This window comes from Nerophis lumbriciformis, linkage group LG21 (assembly GCF_033978685.3).
Source record: "Nerophis lumbriciformis linkage group LG21, RoL_Nlum_v2.1, whole genome shotgun sequence".
Taxonomy (NCBI): Eukaryota; Metazoa; Chordata; class Actinopteri; order Syngnathiformes; family Syngnathidae; genus Nerophis; species Nerophis lumbriciformis.
This window is the reverse complement of record NC_084568.2, coordinates 43,285,697-43,309,389: the sequence shown is the minus strand read 5'-3', so window position 1 is coordinate 43,309,389 and position 23,693 is coordinate 43,285,697. Positions and strand designations below refer to the sequence as shown.

Sequence of the window (23,693 nt, the reverse complement as noted above, 5' to 3'; positions counted from 1 at the left end):
AAAGGGATTTTTAGAAATGTTGGCCAACTGAAAAGTATGAAAATGAAAAATATGAGCATGTACAATACTCAATACTTGGTTGGAGCTCCTTTTGCCTCAATTACTGCGTTAATGCGGCGTGGCATGGAGTGGATGAGTTTCTGGCACTGCTCAGGTGTTATGAGAGCCCAGGTTGCTCTGATAGTGGCCTTCAACTCTTCTGCGTTTTTGGGTCTGGCATTCTGCATCTTCCTTTTCACAATACCCCACAGATTTTCTATGGGGCTAAGGTCAGGGGAGTTGGCGGGCCAATTTAGAACAGAAATACCATGGTCCGTAAACCAGGCACGGGTAGATTTTGCGCTGTGTGCAGGCGCCAAGTCCTGTTGGAACTTGAAATCTCCATCTCCATAGAGCAGGTCAGCAGCAGGAAGCATGAAGTGCTCTAAAACTTGCTGGTAGACGGCTGCGTTGACCCTGGATCTCAGGAAACAGAGTGGACCGACACCAGCAGATGACATGGCACCCCAAACCATCACCCAACCATGCAAATTTTGCATTTCCTTTGGAAATCGAGGTCCCAGAGTCTGGAGGAAGACAGGAGAGGCACAGGATCCACGTTGCCTGAAGTCTAGTGTAAAGTTTCCACCATCAGTGATGGTTTGGGGTGCCATGTCATCTGCTGGTGTCGGTCCACTCTGTTTCCTGAGATCATAGAGGCTTTTTCATCCCTACAAACCTGTTTAGCTGTTTTCCCTGCTCTTCAGTGGATTTTATTGACGTGTCTGTGGTTGTAACATACAGTATATATGGTGTGTGGCCATTGTTACACAGTAGTGCCTTGCTTCTGTGCCGGCATGATGAGACTAGTTGGTTGTGTTTGTTTAAAGTGGACATGCTGGGGTGGTATATAACTATAAACATTTCTTTCAGGCACAGGTTACATCTTTTAGCTGCACTGTTGTACGGTGACAGGAACTTCCCCAAAAAACATGTACTCAGGAAGATATTCAACAGGAACACCTTGAAACTTAGCTACAGCTGCATGATGATTATCAAACAAACCATTGACTCACACAACAAAAAGATTCTGAGCACACACGGACAAACAACCGCTATAATTATATATATTTACATATACTGTATTAATAAATAAAAAATCATGGAAAATATATGATACATTTATCGATTAAATTATTTATTTTGTATTGCTTTACTATCAGTCAAACATAAATAGAAATGTAGCCCTTTTATTGGAAATAGTTTTCTTTTGGCACTTGTTTTTTTCACGTTTCTTTTCCAAATTGTCTTTCGTCCTGTTTTTGGATTGTTTTAGAGGTTTGTTTCTGACCTCTAACCTCCGTCACAAATGTTGACTTGGATTCCTTTGAAGAAGTTGACATTTTATCCAAAGTATGGTGTGAGGTTAAAGTTCAAGGTGAAGGCCAAGATCCAAAAGGGACACACCTTTCCTGTGTTTCATCGAGACTTATTTGACATGATTACTGTGACTTTGTCAAAAAGGGTGGCTGTTTTCGTCAAGGTCCTGCACAAATGTTCCAGTGGAGGCTGTAAAGTTGAAGCATGTGAACATGCTCGTTACATAGCAGCTGACATTTCTTCTCTCCACAGGGGAGTTTTTATGTGCCCAGCGAGGACTGCCTGCAGAGAGCTCACGTGTGGCATCGAAGGCTCTGTCGCCTCCTGCTGGCCGCCCATGGTGCTGTGAGAAGATACTACACTGCGCTGATGAAGGAGGTCCCTCAGCTGGAGCACATGTCAGACGACACAGGTGAGATCAAATAACACTACATTATAAACATGACTATAGAAGTTATTACATTGTGTATGTCTGCAGGCCAAATGGCACAAAAACATAACTTTACATCTTCATTAGCTGGGTTGCATATGACGTCACATCCGTTTATCTTCTTGGCGGCTTAATCCACACAACGGTCAAGCAGCTTGAGTGTAGCATTAAAACAAGAGAGAGTGAGCAGAAAATGTTGTATTGCTGTTCTGTTCTTGGGTGTTGCAGTCGTTCAAATAGAGAGATAGAAAAAGCTTTCATAGATTCCCAAAAGAAGTGGTTCATAAAGGTAATAAAGTCAGGAAAAACAAGTGTGTCAAAGGAAATGTTTTATAAAAATATCACTTTCATCATCTTGTGGAATACAATCGGACCATGCTCGTGTCTGCAGTGATCATTTTGTAAAATGTTTGTTTGAACATTTGATTTGTTTTGGAAACTTTCTGTGGTGCAATGGAGTTAATTCTCTACTATATTAGTAGTGTTTGACAGCAGAACTAAACGTTTAGAAAGGACAAGAGATGCATTATTTGTGTTCTTTTGTGGTTGCTATGCCTAAATATAACTAGAAGACCTACTTGTGCAAATAAACTAACGTCATGTAATAAGTATTGTGATTGTTGGTCCAATCCACCGTATTTCTGTTGTCCATTTTCATAACAGAAACTAAAAGCTTAGTTGTTGTGCAGGAAAGACAAGTGCTTTGTTCCACACGGATGACCACATTATAGCATCTTTGGTGATATTTGTTAGCATCAAGAAAATATCCTTAATAGTATTAATAAAGTAGATGAATAAATCTCAACAGCATCTTGATATCGCTAACAAACATTGCTGAACAACAGGGACATCTATAGCTAAATAATGAGACAAAATATCAACTTCACACCATCAAAACAACTGCAAATAGTGATGTGTCCGGCAACACCGATGCATCGGCGCATGCGTCGAGCTCATAGAGCAAAACCCTGTGTCGGTGCGCGTACCGCTTTTAGAAAGTCACGTGACCGATCATGAGCTGTTTTGGTCACGTGACCGATACGCCAACTGTGTCGCACTGATGCCTCCTCTGTGCCCTGTGAGCGGCTCTTTTCTACAGCCGGAGAAATAATAACTAAGAAGAGAAATCGTCTAAAATGTAATACGTCGGAAAAACTTTTTTTTTTTTTTTTTAATAAAAATGTGTAAAAAAATAAAATTAAAAAAATTCCCAGTCCACAATCATCCACACCACATTCTCTTAGATTTCCATGTTATGATACATGTTCACATTATTTATTGACTGTATCTAAAAAAGATAAAAAAATATTTTTATTTAAATGAAGATATGAAATAATCCTAAATGAAATACAATGACTTGGTTTATATTATTGTATATACTAGGGCAGGGGTCACCAACGCGGTGCCCGCGGTCACCAGGTAGCCCGTAAGGACCAGATCAGTCGCCCGCTGGCCTGTTCTAAAAATAGCTCAAAGAGCAGCACTTACCAGTGAGCTGCCTCTATTTTTTAAATTGTATTTATTTACTAGCAAGCTGGTCTCGCTTTGCTCGACATTTTTCATTCTAAAAGAGACAAAACTCAAATAGAATTTGAAAATCCAAGAAAATATTTTAAAGACTTGTTCTTCACTTGGAATAAGCAGTAGAAAATGGATGGATGGATGTTTAAATAAATTCATTTATTTTTTACTTTGCTTCTTATTACTTATTAATACAATTTTAGAGAAAAAATACAACCTTAAAAATGATTTTAGGATTTTTAAACAAATATACCTTTTTACCTTTTAAATTTCTTCCTCTTCTTTCCTGACAATTTAAATCAATGTTCAAGTAAAAAAAAATTATTTTTTTTTATTGTAAAGAATAATAAATATTTTAGCTTCTGGTTTTTCGACGAAGAATATTTGTGAAATATTTCTTCAAACTTACTATGATTAAAATTCAAAAAAATTATTCTGGCAAATCTAGAAAATCTGTAGAATCAAATTTAAATCTTATTTCAAAGTATTTTGAATTTCTTTTAAAATGTTTGTTCTGGAAAATCTAGAAGAAATACTGATTTGTCTTTGTTAGAAATATAGCTTGGTCCAATTTGTTAAATATTCTAACAAAGTGCAGATTGGATTTTAACCAATTTAAAACATGTCATCAAAATTCTAAAATTGATCTTAATCAGAAAAAATTACCAATGATGTTCCATAAATTATTTTTTTAATTTTTTCAAAAAGATTCAAATGAGCTAGTTTTTCTCTTCTTTTTGTCGGTTGAATTTTGAATTTTAAAGAGTCGAAATTGAAGATAAACTATGTTTCAAAATGTTATTTTAATTTTTTTCGTGTTTTCTCCTCTTTTAAACCGTTCAATTAAGTGTTTTTTTTCATCATTTATTCTCTACAAAAAACCTTCCGTAAAAGGAAAAGAAAATGTACGACGGAATGACAGACAGAAATACCCATTTTTTTATATATATATAAATGTATTTATTTAGCTGTTCTTGTTTAAATCACACTTACGTGTAACTTACAAATGACAATATATTTATTTATTTAAGTGTGTATCAAACTGGTAGCCCTTGGCATTAATCAGTACCCAAGAAGTAGTTTTTGGTTTCAAAAAGGTTGGTGACCCCTGTACTAGGGCATCAAATCAGTGTCAGTTGAGTCGGTCCATAGGTTGCCTGTAGGGATTTTTAATGTCCAGCAGATGTCAGTATTTAGTGACACAGTATCGACACAGTATCAATACAGTTTTGCAATGTGTCGAAACGCTTCATGACGCCTCATCAACCCATCACTAACTGCAAACATGAATTATAGACGAGACTAATATTTGTAGCAGGAAATCAACTGCAAACAAACTTATCCTTTCTCTCATTAGCGTCACGATCACAGCTGCACGACACTCGTTTTGTCAATCAAATACGTTAATTAGCTACGCTTGAATGAATCCAACTTTGTCTTTTACGGATTCATGTTTAATTTGTGGACCCTTCAGATGTAAAGACATGATGTGCCTCCAATCTTTTCTTCTCTAAATCCTTCTAAGCTTGGTCGAGGCGAGCAGTAACGTCTTGGTGATGATAAATGGTTTAAACCTTTAAAAAAAAAAAAAAATGTATACAGATAATTAAATATTGTTTTCATGATTGGTTATATATTTGCCTTTAAACCTTTCAAAATACGCCCAAATTTGCACTGAATAAGATAGATAAACAGCAGCTTCATGGGGCTCTAAACCAGGGGTGTCAAAACTACGGCCTGTGGGCCACATTTGGCCAGCGGGCTGTAGTTTGGACACCCCTGGTTTAGAGCCCCGTGTTTAGGTCAGTTCAAAACAAATGAACCGGGGAGTGATGTGTCCATAAATATTCAGTGGTCTTATTGCTGCCATTTTGTCACCATCTGGTGGCCAATGATAGCAACTCTGCCATTAATTGTACATTTAAGTCAATGAAGTACAACATTAACTTGTATGACCCAATCCAAACAACCTTCCCCAGTCACTGTGCAGAAAAAAAAAAATCAACCAGTACAACAATTCAACAAACATAACATGCTCATTGAACTTTGTAGCTATTATAAAAAAATGTCCAGTCAACATTAAAAATAAAAATGACATCCATCCATTTTCTACCGCTTGTCCCTTTCGGGGTCGCTGGAGCCTATCTCAGCTGCATTCTGGACAACTATATTAATCATATATCCATTATATTATTATAATAATATGTACTCATATAGTGTATATGTGCTTTGTGGACTTGGAGAAGGCATTGGACCGTGTCCCTCGGGAAGTCCTGTGGGGAGTGCTCAGAGAGTATGGGGTTTCGGACTGTCTGATTGTGGCGGTCCGCTCCCTGTATGATCAGTGTCAGAGCTTAGTCCGCATTGCCGGCAGTAAGTCGGACACGTTTCCAGTGAGGGTTGGACTCCGCCAAGGCTGCCCTTTGTCACCCATTCTGTTCATAACTTTTATGGACAGAATTTCTAGGCGCAGTCAAGGCGTTGAGGGGATCTGGTTTGGTGGCTGCAGGATTAGGTCTCTGCTTTTTGCAGATGATTTGGTCCTGATGGCTTCATCTGGCCAGGATCTTCAGCTCTCACTGGATCGGTTCGCAGCTGAGTGTGAAGCGACTGGGATGAGAATCAGCACCTCCAAGTCCGAGTCCATGGTTCTCGCCCGGAAAAGGGTGGAGTGCCATCTCCGGGTTGGGGAGGAGATCTTTCCCCAAGTGGAGGAGTTCAAGTACCTCGGAGTCTTGTTCACGAGTGAGGGAAGAGTGGATCGTGAGATCGACAGGCGGATCGGTGCGGCGTCTTCAGTAATGCGGACGCTGTATCGATCCGTTGTGGTGAAGAAGGAGCTGAGCCGGAAGGCAAAGCTCTCAATTTACCGGTCGATCTACGTTCCCATCCTCACCTATGGTCATGAGCTTTGGGTTATGACCGAAAGGACAAGATCACGGGTACAAGCGGCCGAAATGAGTTTCCTCCGCCGAGTGGCGGGGCTCTCCCTTAGAGATAGGGTGAGAAGCTCTGCCATCCGGGAGGAGCTCAAAGTAAAGCCGCTGCTCCTCCACATGGAGAGGAGCCAGATGAGGTGGTTCGGGCATCTGGTCAGGATGCCACCCGATCGCCTCCCTAAGGAGGTGTTTAGGGCATGTCCGACCGGTAGGAGGCCACGAGGAAGACCCAGGACACGTTGGGAAGACTATGTCTCCCGGCTGGCCTGGGAACGCCTCGGGATCCCCCGGGAGGAGCTGGACCAAGTGGCTGGGGAGAGGGAAGTCTGGGCTTCCCTGCTTAGGCTGCTGCCCCCGCGACCGGACCTCGGATAAGCGGAAGAAGATGGATGGATGGATGGATACTGTATATGTTTAGGCTTTATGTATGTATGTATGTGTGTATATATATATATATATATATATATATATATATATATATATATATATATATATATATATATATATATATATATATATATATATATATATATGTATGTATGTATGTATGTGTGTATATATATATATATATATATAATATATATATATATATATATATATATAATGTGTGTGTATATATATATATATATATATATATATATATATATATATACACATACATATATATATATATATATATATATATATATATATATATATATATATATATATATGTGTGTGTGTGTGTATATATATATATATATATATATATATATATACATACATATATATATATATATATATATATATATATATATGTGTGTGTGTGTGTGTATATATATATATATATATATATATATATATATATATATATATATATATATATATATATATATATTAGGGCTGTCAAAGTTAAAGCAATATTAACGCGTTAACTACAATTTCCTTTAACGGCGACCATTTTTTTTAACAAGCGATTAACGTTTTTGACCCTTGGCCCGTTCCGTAGTTTGGGGAAATGTGTAATGGCGTCCAGTTACTGTTTGCCACAGGCTCGAAAATAGCGAGCAGAACTGCACAAAGAAAGAGGAACCTTATGGAAATCTCAGATCCAAAGCCGTGACAAGTCGTTCTCCGGACAATTTGACCTTCAATGGCTGTGGGACGACATTCACGTCCGTCTTTGAATTACACTTCAAAAACATCAAATGTAGATTGTTAAACACACTGCTTAAGTAAGATGGAACACAAGTCAGCAGAAACAAAGATGATAGAGAGGAAGTCTAAAGTCATGTCCAGTGTTTTCTCATACCAATCACACACGTCCGCTTAGCGCCTTCACAATTATAGCGCTACTCTTCACATCCGGTCTAACCAACAAACAACAAAAAAATCGTCTTATTCTGTTGTTTTGGTGATATTTCTACCTAAATAAATGTTTTCTGGCAGATTGAAACGAGGTGTATTGTAATGGCAGCGGCGAAGAATTGTCTTTGAACAATCTCGCCGTCTTCTTCTTCGCTACCACGGAGACTAGTTTTAATACTGCAGGCATGCCTGGCACTGCCCTCTGCAGCCCACATCGGGTAATTACACAAGATTACCATCGCTTTAACCTTTTTTCATTGATCGTCTGCCATTGCAGATTGTTTAACAGGCTGAATATTACATTTTATTAATAAATAGAGAAAGTTGTCATGCAGAGATATGAACGCCATTAACTGTGCAGAAGTTTGGATCAATAATTCCAAAAGCAGACTCCCATATATCTTTATTTTCTTTCTTTCTTTCTTTAGTTTATTTCGAACATGAACACACTTACAGCATAATTGTTCTGTTCTGTACTACATGGTAGTGTGCTGGGGGGGCAGTATATCTAAGAAGGACAGCTCCAGACTGGAGAAACTGATCAGGTTCTACGATGGGAATAAAAGTGGACTCACTGGTGACGGTGGCAGAGAAGAGGACTGTGGAAAAACTAGTGAGCATCCTGGATGATGCCAGTCAGCCTCTGCATAGCGTTGTCAGTAGCCAGAGGAGCCTGTTCAGTGCTAGACTGCTTCATCCCAAGTCCAGGACTAATAGACTCAAAAACTCCTTTGTCCCACACGCCATTAGACTGTACAAGTCCTCTCTGGGGGTGAGGGGGGGGTGCCAGGATGACAGGGGATGCAAAACATGGTCACTACTGCCTAGTTTCTCTTGTTATATTCTATTCTCATTGTTGATTTTTATTTTTATTCTATTGTAATATTTTTCTATTTTGTTTCCATTTATATCCCCATTATTTACTTTTTGCTTTTTACAATTTTGTACACTGCTGCTGGAATTTAAATTTTCCTGAGGGAACTCTCCTGAAGGAATCAATAAAGTAATATCTATCTATCTAATACATCACAAAATGTCATATCATTTCACTTTACATCATGCCCGAAAAGGAGTAGAAAGAAGCAAAGCTTATTTAATCCTACCCCTTTCCCACTTCAGAGCGTTTACAAATATATAGAATCATTTACTGACCTTTTTATATAATAAAATAATATCTGCAAATTAGTATACACAACAGTTTTGTAATATGTAATTAATTAATTCAGTCATTATTAACATACTGAGATGAAGAATATCTTATTTTCAATAATGTTGAAAGTATTTCTCATAATTCTTCTTCTTTGTACTTTGTAAGCACTATTAATTTGAACAACCTCTTAAAGTGGATCATATCAGTACATTGTTTAACTTCTTTACTTCATCCCTTCCATCATTTAATTCCACATACTGATATGCTAAAGGTTCTAAGTGTTGTACCTGCATACAAATGTTTTAAATTTCCTCTAAGGTTATATTTCTCCTCTTTAGTTGAGAAGAATTGTTGTACATTCTTTGGTAGCAGGTTATAGTTTGCTTTGTACATCATTTTACATGTTTGCAATTTTACCAAATCACCGAACTTTAATATTTTTGATTCAATAAATAAAGGGTTTGTATGTTCTCTATATCCAACATGATGTACAAACCCTGTTTCCACATGAGTTGGGAAATGGTGTTAGATGTAAATATAAACGGCATACAATGATTTGCAAATCATTTTCAAGCCATATTCAATTGAATATGCTACAAAGACAACATATTTGATGTTCAAACTCATAAACTTTTTTTTTTTTGCAAATAATATTTAACTTAGAATTTCATGGCTGCAACACGTGCCAAAGTAGTTGGGAAAGGGCATGTTCACCACTGTGTTACAGGGCCTTTCCTTTTAACAACACTCAGTAAAGGTTTGGGAACTGAGGAGACACATTTTTGAAGCTTCTCAGGTGGAATTCTTTCCCATTCTTGCTTGATGTACAGCTTAAGTTGTTCAACAGTCCGGGGGTCTCCCTTCTGCTATTTTAGGATTCATAATGCGCCACACATTTTCAATGGGAGACAGGTCTGGACTACAGGCAGGCCAGTCTAGTACCTGTACTCTTTTACTATGAAGCCACGTTGATGGAACACGTGGCTTGGCATTGTCTTGCTGAAATAAGCAGGGGCGTCCATGGTAACGTTGCTTGGATGGCAACATATGTTGCTCCAAAAGCTGTATGTACCTTTCAGCATTAATGGTGCCTTCACAGATGTGTAAGTTACCCATGTCTTGGCCACTAATACACCCCCATACCATCACACATGCTGGCTTTTACACTTTGCGCCTATAACAATCCGGATGGTTCTTTTCCTCTTTGGTCCGGAGGACACGACGTCCACAGTTTCCAAAAACAATTTGAAATGTGGACTCGTCAGACCACAGAACACTTTTCCACTTTGTATCAGTCCATCTTAGATGAGCTCAGGCCCAGCAAAGCCGACGACGTTTCTGGGTGTTGTTGATAAACGTTTTTCACCTTGCATAGGAGAGTTTTAACTTGCACTTACAGATGTAGCGACCAACTGTAGTTACTGACAGTGGGTTTCTGAAGTGTTCCTGAGCCCATGTGGTGATATCCTTTACACACTGATGTCGCTTGTTGATGCAGTACAGCCTGAGGGATGGAAGGTCACGGGCTTAGCTGCTTACGTGCAGTGATTTCTCCACATTCTCTGAACCCTTTGATGATATTACGGAGCGTAGATGGTGAAATCCCTAAATTCCTTGCAATAGCTGCTTGAGAAAGGTTTTTCTTAAACTGTTCAACAATTTGCTCACGCATTTGTTGACAAAGTGGTGACCCTCGCCCCATCCTTGTTTGTGAGTGACTGAGCATTTCATGGAATCTACTTTTATACCCAATCATGGCACCCACCTGTTCCCAATTAGCCTGCACACCTGTGGGATGTTCCAAATAAGTGTTTGATGAGCATTCCTCAACTTTATCAGTATTTATTGCCACCTTTCCCAACTTCTTTGTCCTGTGTTGCTGGCATCAAATTCTAAAGTTAATGATTATTTGCAAAAAAATATATAAAGTTTATGAGTTTGAACATCACATATGTTGTCTTTGTAGCATATTCAACTGAATATGGCTTGAAAAGGATTATTCCGTTTATATTTACATCTAACACAATTTCCCAACTCATATGGAAACGGGGTTTGTATTATTATAACTGATCTTTTTTGTAACACGGTTAGCGAATGTAGCGCACATTTGTAGTATTTCCCATATTTCTACACAATAACTCAGATATGTAACACTAGTGAGCAGTAGAGAATATGAAGTGATTTTTGGCCCAGGACGTATTTTGCTTTATTCATTATTGACATGTTTTTTTGCCACCTTATGTTGTATGTTTTGTATATGAGATTTCCAGTTCATTTGATCATCTATTAATACTCCCCAAAATCTTGTTTCTTTTACCCTTTCAATGTCTACTCCGTCTATTTGTATTTGTATCCACTTATCACTCTGCAGAAGAAAGCAATAATAAGGCAGGATATAGGATCACACAAATGCACTTTGATTAGTTATTGAAGTTTAAAGAGCCTGTGGAAATACAAACTGTACAAACTACATAGAAACAATTCACTGCCTGGAAATGTGCAAATGTTTTTCACTGAAAGGGAAGAGGGTTAGAATTGAAGGGATAGTTCTATATCTGGGGTTAAACTGTGGAACAGTTTGATTGAGGAATGAAGATAATGTCCAACCTTAATTGTGTTTAAAAAAAAAACAATTATACAAAGACAGGATTTTCAATATGTACAAATACAAAGTGGTTATATTATTATTATTATTCTAATTATGTGGGTTGTTATTTACCATCAATTAGTACTTGTATTCATGTGACCATACACAGAATGTGTATATTGTGCGTATGTACTGTCTTTTTGTGCCAAAGTAAAGTGGGTAAAAATGTATATTGTAATACGACCGGTACATTTTTTATTTTTTATTGTACAATTATTATACAATAATAATGATGATAAGAAAGCTAGTTATTTGATTCATAAAATAAGGGGTGGTAGTAAATAAGTTTCACTTCTTCCCACTCCTTTTTGGATATGAAAATACCCAACCTTTATGTATTGTTTTCATTTTTTATGTGTTTTTATTGTGAAATATTTGTTTCTAATTTTGTACCTCACTGTAATGTTATCAAGATTATTTCTTTTTTTTTCCTATTCTTTGTTTTGAACATGTCCAAAATAAACTATTACTACGACTAACTTGTACAACATGTAAAGTACAGAATATAAATGATATCACCTATCATCTTTGACAATCAAAGCATTATCGTCCTAATCCACATTTAGTGTTATTAATGTGTGAAACTTCTATTTAAACATGGAAGTGTAGCTCCTCTCTTCTAAATGCAAGTGCTCCTAAAGCAGGAATACAAATTCTGTATTCCTACAAATGAGAAAATCTGGCAAGACACCAACGCACGCAGGCATTTTTAAAATTGTCTTTAAAAAGGTGTTTTAAATCCTTTTTGTGTTGAGCTGTTTCAAAAAGCATAATGTTTAAAAACATTTCATTAAAGCAAATTCATTGTCCAGTCATGGTAATAAAAACTTAAAAAATGATCTGTCTAGAGTACACTTAATTACGATTTTTTTTTTGTATTTTTCTGCAACTAATTGCTATTAAATTTGAGTTAACTATGAATAAATGTAATTAATCGCAGTTAAATATTTTAATCGTTTGACATCCCTAATATATATACTTTCCGCCCCTAGCCAATTTATTTAGCCCATCGCGGCCCCCCCGTTCAAAAGGTTTGGACACAAACCTGGAAGTGCCCCAATGTGCCTTTAGGTCACGTGATTGCAACTCAGCTATTCTTTCTATTTTACATTTACGTTTTGCACAGCCTAAATACAAAACAATGAAATAGTGTTCAAATCTTCATGTTTTTGCATTGATATCATTTATGAATGGTTTTAATTTTTAATCCAATGTTATTTCAATGGTAACTCATTGGATTTTTGTATTTTTTATATTTTTAATGTATTTGTTTGTAAATATTTGTAATTATTCATGTGTCTTCTTCTTGGACTGAACATGACGGCACACATGTTGCTGTGTTGTACGTGATCATCAATTTGACTGCCAATAACTGTTTAAATATCATATCACAGAAGTCCTGCCTATTGAAGAAACACTCAATCAACTCACAATCGAGTTACAGGTGCGTCTACCGTGCATGCAAACGTTTATTTCACAAGTAAATGGTCACATTGTATGGAAATAATGAACATCTGCTTGGGTGTGCCCACAGCTGCAGGACAGCCCAGAGAAGGTGGCGGAGCAGATCAGCAGAGATGTTGCTCACCTGTGCTCACAGTTGGCCCTTTTATGGAGTTTCTTCCTGGAGAAAGTTGTGTTCAATCCTCACATCCTCTCTTATTTGGCCCAGGAACATCACACACTCAGGGTGAGAGTTACACATTTACTTTTTTCTTGCATTTATATTTCTCACCTTCAAGTAGCAGTAGAGTGGAAAAACAAGTTGCCTCTGTATTGAAGCGATTATCATATATACAGGTAAAAGCCAGTAAATTAGAATATTTTGAAAAACTTGATTTATTTCAGTAATTGCATTCAAAAGGTGTAACTTGTACATTATATTTATTCATTGCACACAGACTGATGCATTCAAATGTTTATTTCATTTAATTTTGATGATTTGAAGTGGCAACAAATGAAAATCCAAAATTCCGTGTATTACTTAAGGCTAATACAAAAAAGGGATTTTTAGAAATGTTGGCCAACTGAAAAGTATGAAAATGAAAAATATGAGCATGTACAATACTCAATACTTGGTTGGAGCTCCTTTTGCCTCAATTACTGCGTTAATGCGGCGTGGCATGGAGTCGATGAGTTTCTGGCACTGCTCAGGTGTTATGAGAGCCCAGGTTGCTCTGATAGTGGCCTTCAACTCTTCTGCGTTTTTGGGTCTGGCATTCTGCATCTTCCTTTTCACAATACCCCACAGATTTTCTATGGGGCTAAGGTCAGGGGAGTTGGCGGGCCAATTTAGAACAGAAATACCATGGTCCGTAAACCAGGCAGGGGTAGATTTTGCGCTGTGTGCAGGCGCCAAGTCCTGTTGGAACTTGAAATCTCCATCTCCATAGAGCAGGTCAGCAGCAGGAAGCATGAAGTGCTCTAAAACTTGCTGGTAGACGGCTGCGTTGACCCTGGATCTCAGGAAACAGAGTGGGCCGACACCAGCAGATGACATGGCACCCCAAACCATCACTGATGGTGGAAACTTTACACTAGACTTCAGGCAACGTGGATCCTGTGCCTCTCCTGTCTTCCTCCAGACTCTGGGACCTCGATTTCCAAAGGAAATGCAAAATTTGCTTTCGTCAGAAAACATGACTTTGGACCACTCAGCAGCAGTCCAGCTCTTTTTTTCCTTAGCCCAGGTGAGACGCTTTGCGCGCTGTTTCTTGGTCAACAGTGGCTTGACACGAGGTATGCGGCAGTTGAAACCCATGTCTTTCAAGCGTCTCTTGGTGGTGGATCTTGAAGCACTGACTCCAGCAGCTGTCCACTCCTTCTGAATCTCCCCCACATTTTTGAATGGGTTTTTTTTCACAATCTTGACCAGGGCGCGGTGATCCCTATCGCTTGTACACTTTTTCTGACCACAGTTTTTCCTTCCCTTTGCCTCTCCATTAATGTGTTTGGACACAGAGCTCTGAGAACAGCCAGCCTCTTCAGCAATAACCTTTTGTGTCTTTCCCTCCTTGTGCAATGTGTCGATGGTTGCCTTTTGGACAGCTGTCAAATCTGAAGTCTTCCCCATGTTTGTGTAGGCTTCAGAACTGGACTGAGAGACCATTTAAAGCCCTTTGCAGGTGTTTTGAGTTAATCAGCTGATTAGTTTGTGGCACCAGGTGTCTTCAAAATTTAACCCTTACACAATATTCTAATTTTGTGACACACGGAATTTTGGATTTTCATTTGTTGCCACTTCAAATCATCAAAATTAAATGAAATAAACATTTGAATGCATCAGTCTGTGTGCAATGAATAAATATAATGTACAAGTTACACCTTTTGAATGCAATTACTGAAATAAATCAAGTTTTTCAAAATATTCTAATTTACTGGCTTTTACCTGTATGTATATATGATTTATCACACCAAAACACTCAGAGATTCCATGATGTAGAGTTTGAGACCACAGATCTCTTCCTCATCAACAACAAGTTTAATAAAGCAGACTTTGTGAGAGCCAACAACGATTACTTTGGGAAAAGTTATCCAGAACCTTAGATTTTTGATCCCGAACAAAAAGAGGATGAGCAATAGGTTTTATAAGCCGCAGTTTTATTGTGACACTAGCATTAGCAGCATTGCTAGGTAATGACTAGGGATGATGTTCGAAAACGGTTCTCCCGATTGTTCGATAAGAAAAGAACCGATTCCATGGATTCGAATCCCTTTTTGAGAACCGGTTCCCGTTATCGAAGCCACTATACCGTATTTTCGCGACCATAGGGCGTACTTTATTAAAAGGCGCCGTGTCAGTTACGGCTGCTATTTCTGTATTTAACGCATAAATAAGGCGCAGCGTATTTTTGGGCGCAGGCATGGTTAAACATACGCCGGCTTAAAACATACGCCAGTTTAAAACATACGCTAGTTTAAAACATACGCCAGTTTAAAACATACGCTAGCTTAAAACGTACGCTAGTTTAAAACATACGCCAGTTTAAAACATACGCTAGTTTAAAACATACGCCAGTTTAAAACATACGCTAGCTTAAAACGTACGCTAGTTTAAAACATACGCCAGTTTAAAACATACGCCAGTTTAAAACATACGCTAGCTTAAAACATACGCTAGCATGCATGGACGCTGTTTTAAAAAGGCAGCAGGAGCAAAGCTGATTTGGGTTGTACTTTATTGAAGTATTTATCAATGTACACTAGGGGTGTAACGGTACACAAAAATTTCGGAGGTCACGGTTCGGTTCATTTTCGGTACAGTCAGAAAACAACAAAATATAAATTTTTGGGTTATTTATTTACCAAATTTGCAAAATCTTCCACCAAAAATATTTATCTTATTGTAATATTTGATGTGAAGTAATGTGAACCTTGGATAGGTCAATAATTCATAATAACATTGATTTTGATTCAATATTATGTTTTGAGCAATGACAGTTGGAAAGAAAAAAAACAGCTTTGTTTTATTAGTCAACATTGCAACTTTTTTTAAATTACATTTACCCTTTAAGCTTTTTTATTTCGCTTTTGTTATGTTTTTGTTTATTTGAATAGTATTTTTAGAATGTGCCGTGGGCCTTTAAAACATTAGCTGTGGGCCGCAAATGGCCTCCAGGGCACACTTTTGACACCCCTGCTATAGATAATAAAAAATTAAATGTGATAAATCTATGGATAAAAAGCAGAGCCTGGCGACGCATGCGCGTTTATCATAACTCTCTCTCTCTCTCTCTCTGTCTCTGCCCCTCCCTCACCAATGCTGCTGTTTGTTTTGTTTTTAACCCCTTCTTAACCCTGAACGTACATTGAAAATACACGCAACCCTAACTCAAAATGCCGGACATTTGAGGCATTTAAGAAACTCCGCCCTGACAGCTCCGCAAAAGAGGACATGTCCGGTGAAAAGAGGACATGCTTGGATAAGATTGTGTTCCATACACAAATGTAATCAAGGACTCCTGACTCAGTAAAGTATGATGAGGTAGAACAAAATACCATCAGCCAGAGTAGGGTTTGAACTCAGTACCTTTCATACTGAGTCAGCAGTCTTAACCACTGGACTATCCTCAGTCTTGTGCAGATCAGATTGTGTTCCATACACAAATGTAATCAAAGACTCCTGACTCAGTAAAGTATGATGAGGTAGAACAAAATACCATCAGCCAGAGTGGGGTTTGAACCCAGTACCTTTCATACCGAACTCAGTAGTGCTTTGTAGGAGGCAGCAGTCTTAACCATTGCGCTATCCTGGGTCCCTTTAACTTTTGTTTTTTGCTCATATACAAATGTAATCAGTGAACTATGATCGAGGTGAAACAAAAAACAAGATCTTCCGAGTTATGGATTTGAACTCAGTAGTGCTGTGTGTGAGGCAGCAGTCTATCATACCTTACTGAGCCAGGAGTCCTCGATTACATTTGTGTATGGAACAATATATTTTCCTCATAAGACCCAGGGGTTAAGACTGCTGATTCGGAATGAAAAGTACTGAGTTCGAACCCCACCCTGGTTGATGGTATTTTGTTCTACCTCCTCATACTTTACTGAGTCAGGAGTCCTCGATTACATTAGTGTATGAGAAAAAAATCTTCCCTTAACAAGACCTGGGATAGACCAGGGGTTAAGACTGCTGACTCGGAATGAAAAGTACTGAGTTCGAACCCCACCCTGGTTGATGGTATTTTGTTCTACCTCGAACCCCACCCTGGTTGATGGTATTTTGTTCTACCTCCTCATACTTTACTGAGTCAGGAGTCCTCGATTACATTAGTGTATGAGAAAAAAATCTTCCCTTCACAAGACCGGGGATAGACCAGGGGTTAAGACTGCTGACTCGGAATGAAAAGTACTGAGTTCGAACCCCACCCTGGTTGATGGTATTTTGTTCTACCTCCTCATACTTTACAGAGTCAGGAGTCCTCGATTACATCAGTGTATGCGAAAAAAATCTGTCCCTCACAAGACCGGGGATAGACCAGGGGTTAAGACTGCTGACTCGGAATGAAAAGTACTGAGTTCGTACCTCACCCTGGTTGATGGTATTTTGTTCTATATCCTCATACTTTACTGAGCTAGGAGTCCTCGATAACATTTGTGTATGAGAAAAAATATTCTCCCTGCAAGAGCCAGGATAGTCCAGTGGTTAGGACTGCTGACTCAGGTTGAAGGGTGCTGGGTTCGAATCCTGGTTGGGTTGACATGTAATTTACAAAGTGACATATATTGTGACTTTGTAATGTTAAAATAATTATTTAATAAACTTTTTTTTTTTTATCCAATTACAATTAACCTATTTTATTTTAGCTGTACCCAGGAGAGGTCATTGGTCGACGCTCTTTATTATTAACTTTATACTTCTATTCCCACCCACCTCAGGAGTTACACTCACTCGCACACACTCATTCATTCTCACACACACACACACTCATTCATTCTCTCACACACACACACAGGTAACCCCTGAGGTGTCATCATTGACTATTTGACAATTTATTTTTGATTATTATTATCTTTACTTTTTTTACTTACTTACTTAATTTTTCAACTATATGTTAGTCAAACAACTATCACATAACATTACTCTGTGTGGGGGAGAAGAAACACCCCACAATGTATGTCGTCTTGACGCCATACAGCCAAATTACTGATTCCATGTCTGGGGCTTGAACTCAGTACCCCTGTTTGGGAGGTAGCAGTCTTAACCATTGAGCTATCCTGGGTCCCGTTTAGGTTTGGTTTTCGCTCATATACAAATGTAATCAATGAACTATGATCGAGGCGAAACAAAAAAGACGATCTTCCAAGTTATGGATTTGAAACCAGTAGTACTGTGTGTGAGGCAGCAGTCTTAACCATTGAGCTAGCCCGAATCCCGTTAGGGTTGGTTTTTTGCTCGTATACAAATGTAATCAGTGAACTATGATCGAGGTGAAACAAAAAACAAGATCTTCCGAGTTATGGATTTGAACTCAGTAGTGCTGTGTGTGAAGCAGCAGTCTTAACCATTGAGCTATCCTGGGTCCCGTTTAGGTTTGGTTTTCGCTCATATACAAATGTAATCAATGAACTATGATCGAGGCGAAACAAAAAACAATATCTTCCAAGTTATGGATTTGAACCCACTAGTACTGCGTGAGAGGCTGAAGTCTTAACCACTGAGCTAGCCTCGGTCCCGTTAAGGATTGTTTTTTTGCTCATATACAAATGTAAACAGTGAACTATGATCGAGGCGAAATAAAAAACAAGATCTTCCAAGTTATGGATTTGAACTCATTCGCACTGTGTGGGAGGAAGCAGTCTTAACCATTGAGCTATCCCGAATCCCATTAAGGTTGGTTTTTTGCTCATATACAAATGTAATCAGTGAACTATGATCGAGGTGAAACAAAAAACAAAGGTCTTCTGACTTATGGATTTGAACTCAGTAGTGCTGTGTGTGAGGTAGCAGTCTTAAACATTGAGCTATTCTGGGTCCCGTTAATGCTTGTTTTTCGCTCATATACAAATGTAATCGGTGAACTACGATCAAGGCTTAAAGAAAAAACAAGATGTTTCAAGTTATGGATTTGAACTCATTCGCACTGTGTGGGAGGAAGCAGTCTTAACCATTGAGCTATCCCGAATCCCATTAAGGTTGGTTTTTTGCTCATATACAAATGTAATCAGTGAACTATGATCGAGGCGAAACAAAAAAGATGATCTTCCAAGTTATGGATTTGAAACCAGTAGTACTGTGTGTGAGGTAGCAGTCTTAACCATTGAGCTATCCCGAATCCCGTTAGGGTGGGTTTTTTGCTCATATACAAATGTAGTCAGTGAACTATGATCGAGGTGAAACAAAAAACAAGATCTTCCTAGTTATGGATTTGAACTCAGTAGTGCTGTGTGTGAGGCAGCAGTCTTAAACATTGAGCTATCCTGGGTACCGTTAAGGTTTGTTTTTCGCTCATATACAAATGTAATCAGTGAACTACGATCGAGGCGAAAGAAAAAACAAGATGTTCTAAGTTATGGATTTGAACTCAGTAGTGCTTTGTGGGAGGCAGCAGTCTTAACCATTGAGCTATCCTGGGTACTGTTCAGATTTGGTTTTCGCTCATTTACAAATGTAATCAGTGAACTACGATCGAGGCGAAAGAAAAAACAAGATCTTCCTAGTTATGGATTTGAACTCAGTAGTGCTTTGTGGGAGGCAGCAGTCTTAACCATATCCTGGGTCTCTTTAAGATTTGATTTTAGCTCATATACAAATATAATCAGTGAACTATGATCGAGGCGAAACATAAAAGATGATCTTCCAAGTTATGGATTTGAAACCAGTAGTACTGTGTGTGAGGTAGCAGTCTTAACCATTGAGCTATCCCGAATCCCGTTAGGGTTGGTTTTTTGCTCATATACAAATGTAATCAGTGAACTATGATGGAGGTGAAACAAAAAACAAGATCTTCCGAGTTATGGATTTGAACTCAGTAGTGCTTTGTGGGAGGCAGCAGTCTTAACCATTGAGCTATCCTGGGTCCCGTTAAGATTTGTTTTGTGCTCATATACAAATGTAATCAGTGAACAATAATCGAGGCGAAAGAAAAAACAAGATCTGTCAAGTTATGTATTTGAACCCAGTAATACTGCATGGCAGGCAGCAGTCTTAACCATTGAGATATCCTGGGTCTCTTTAAGATTTGATTTTTGCTCATATACAAATATAATCAGTGAACTATGATCGAGGCGAAACAAAAAAGATGATCTTCCAAGTTATGGATTTGAAACCAGTAGTACTGTGTGTGAGGCAGCAGTCTTAAACATTGAGCTATCCTGGGTCCCGTTAAGGTTTGTTTTTCGCTCATATACAAATGTAATCAGTGAACTATGATCGAGGTGAAAGAAAAAACAAGATGTTCTAAGTTATGGATTTGAACTCAGTAGTGCTTTGTGGGAGGCAGCAGTCTTAACCATTGAGCTATCCTGGGTCCCGTTAACTTTTGTTTTTTGCTCATATACAAATGTAATCAGTGAACAATAATCGAGGCGAAAGAAAAAGCAAAATCTTTCAAGTTATGGATTTGAAACCAGTAGTACTGTGTGTGAGGCAGCAGTCTTAACCATTGAGCTATCCCAAATCCCATTAGGGTTGGTTTTTTGCTCATATACAAATAGCAGTGAACTATGATCGAGGTGAAACAAAAAACAAGATCTTCCGAGTTATGGATTTGAACTCAGTAGTGCTGTGTGTGAGGCAGCAGTCTTAAACATTGAGCTATCCTGGGTCCTGTTAAGGTTTGTTTTTCGCTCATTTACAAATGTAATCAGTGAACTACGATCGAGGCGAAACAAAAAACAAGATCTTCCGAGTTATGGATTTGAACTCAGTAGTGCTTTGTGGGAGGCAGCAGTCTTAACCATTGAGCTATCCTGGGTCTCTTTAAGATTTGATTTTTGCTCATATACAAATATAATCAGTGAACTATGATCGAGGTGAAACAAAAAACAAGATCTTCCGAGTTATGGATTTGAAACCAGTAGTACTGTGTGTGAGGCAGCAGTCTTAACCATTGAGCTATCCCGAATCCCGTTAGGGTTGGTTTTTTGCTCATATACAAATGTAATCAGTGAACTATGATCGAGGTGAAACAAAAAACAAGATCTTCCGAGTTATGGATTTGAACTCAGTAGTGCTTTGTGGGAGGCAGCAGTCTTAACCATTGAGCTATCCTGGGTCCCGTTAAGATTTGTTTTGTGCTGATATACAAATGTAATCAGTGAACAATAATCGAGGCGAAAGAAAAAACAAGATCTTTCAAGTTATGTATTTGAACCCAGTAATACTGCATGGCAGGCAGCAGTCTTAACCATTGAGATATCCTGGGTCTCTTTAAGATTTGATTTTTGCTCATATACAAATATAATCAGTGAACTATGATCGAGGCGAAACAAAAAAGATGATCTTCCAAGTTATGGATTTGAAACCAGTAGTACTGTGTGTGAGGCAGCAGTCTTAAACATTGAGCTATCCTGGGTCCCGTTAAGGTTTGTTTTTCGCTCATATACAAATGTAATCAGTGAACTATGATCGAGGTGAAAGAAAAAGCAAAATCTTTCAAGTTATGGATTTGAACTCAGTAGTGCTTTGTGTGAGGCAGCAGTCTTAACCATTGAGCTATCCCAAATCCCATTAGGGTTGGTTTTTTGCTCATATACAAATAGCAGTGAACTATGATCGAGGTGAAACAAAAAACAAGATCTTCCGAGTTATGGATTTGAACTCAGTAGTGCTGTGTGTGAGGCAGCAGTCTTTAACATTGAGCTATCCTGGGTCCTGTTAAGGTTTGTTTTTCGCTCATTTACAAATGTAATCAGTTAACTACGATCGAGGCGAAACAAAAAACAAGATCTTCCGAGTTATGGATTTGAACTCAGTAGTGCTTTGTGGGAGGCAGCAGTCTTAACCATTGAGCTATCCTGGGTCTCTTTAAGATTTGATTTTTGCTCATATACAAATATAATCAGTGAACTATGATCGAGGTGAAACAAAAAACAAGATCTTCCGAGTTATGGATTTGAAACCAGTAGTACTGTGTGTGAGGCAGCAGTCTTAACCATTGAGCTATCCCAAATCCCATTAGGGTTGGTTTTTTGCTCATATACAAATAGCAGTGAACTATGATCGAGGTGAAACAAAAAACAAGATCTTCCGAGTTATGGATTTGAACTCAGTAGTGCTGTGTGTGAGGCAGCAGTCTTAAACATTGAGCTATCCTGGGTCCTGTTAAGGTTTGTTTTTCGCTCATTTACAAATGTAATCAGTGAACTACGATCGAGGCGAAACAAAAAACAAGATCTTCCGAGTTATGGATTTGAACTCAGTAGTGCTTTGTGGGAGGCAGCAGTCTTAACCATTGAGCTATCCTGGGTCTCTTTAAGATTTCATTTTTGCTCATATACAAATATAATCAGTGAACTATGATCGAGGTGAAACAAAAAGCAAGATCTTCCGAGTTATGGATTTGAACTCAGTAGTGCTTTGTGGGAGGCAGCAGTCTTAACCATTGAGCTATCCTGGGTCCCGTTAACTTTTGTTTTTTGCTCATATACAAATGTAATCAGTGAACAATAATCGAGGCGAAAGAAAAAGCAAAATCTTTCAAGTTATGGATTTGAAACCAGTAGTACTGGGTGTGAGGCAGCAGTCTTAACCATTGAGCTATCCCAAATCCCATTAGGGTTGGTTTTTTGCTCATATACAAATATCAGTGATCTATGATCGAGGTGAAACAAAAAACAAGATCTTCCGAGTTATGGATTTGAACTCAGTAGTGCTGTGTGTGAGGCAGCAGTCTTAAACATTGAGCTATCCTGGGTCCCGTTAATGTTTGTTTTTCGCTCATATACAAATGTAATCAGTGAACTACGATCGAGGCGAAAGATAAAACAAGATGTTCGAAGTTATGGATTTGAACTCAGTAGTGCTGTGTGTGAGGCAGCAGTCTTAAACATTGAGCTATCCTGGGTCCCGTTAAGGTTTGTTTTTTGCTCATATACAAATGTAATCAGTGAACTACGATCGAGGCGAAAGAAAAAACAAGATGTTTGAAGTTATGGATTTGAACTCAGTAGTGCTGTGTGTGAGGCAGCAGTCTTAAACATTGAGCTATCCTGGGTCCCGTTAAGGTTTGTTTTTTGCTCATATACAAATGTAATCAGTGAACTATGATCGAGGCGAAAGAAAACACAAGATCTTTCAAGTTATGGATTTGAAACCAGTCGTACTGTGTGTGAGGCAGCAGTCTTAACCATTGAGCTAGCCCGAATCCCGTTTGGGTTGGTTTTTTGCTCATATACAAATGTAATCAGTGAACTATGATCGAGGTGAAACAAAAAACAAGATCTTCCGAGTTATGGATTTGAACTCAGTAGTGCTGTGTGTGAGGCAGCAGTCTATCATACCTTACTGAGCCAGGAGTCCTCGATTACATTTGTGTATGGAACAATATATTTTCCTCATAAGACCCAGGGGTTAAGACTGCTGATTCGGAATGAAAAGTACTGAGTTCGAACCCCACCCTGGTTGATGGTATTTTGTTCTACCTCCTCATACTTTACTGAGTCAGGAGTCCTCGATTACATTAGTGTATGAGAAAAAAATCTTCCCTTCACAAGACCGGGGATAGACCAGGGGTTAAGACTGCTGACTCGGAATGAAAAGTACTGAGTTCGAACCCCACCCTGGTTGATGGTATTTTGTTCTACCTCCTCATACTTTACAGAGTCAGGAGTCCTCGATTACATCAGTGTATGCGAAAA

At 38.5% G+C, this 23,693-nt stretch overlaps 1 protein-coding gene across 3 annotated transcripts in view; it reads left to right on the top strand.

The window, feature by feature from the left end:
* fam135b (family with sequence similarity 135 member B) overlaps positions 1–23,693 on the top strand; it is a 295,578-nt gene that overhangs the window by 77,854 nt on the left and 194,031 nt on the right. For all 3 annotated transcript variants that reach the window (XM_072915616.1, XM_061982341.2, XM_061982340.2), the window contains 3 exons: positions 1,612–1,771; positions 12,788–12,837; positions 12,928–13,083. In XM_072915616.1, coding sequence (XP_072771717.1) covers positions 1,612–1,771; positions 12,788–12,837; positions 12,928–13,083 — 366 coding nt within the window. The remainder of the gene's footprint in view (positions 1–1,611; positions 1,772–12,787; positions 12,838–12,927; positions 13,084–23,693) is intronic.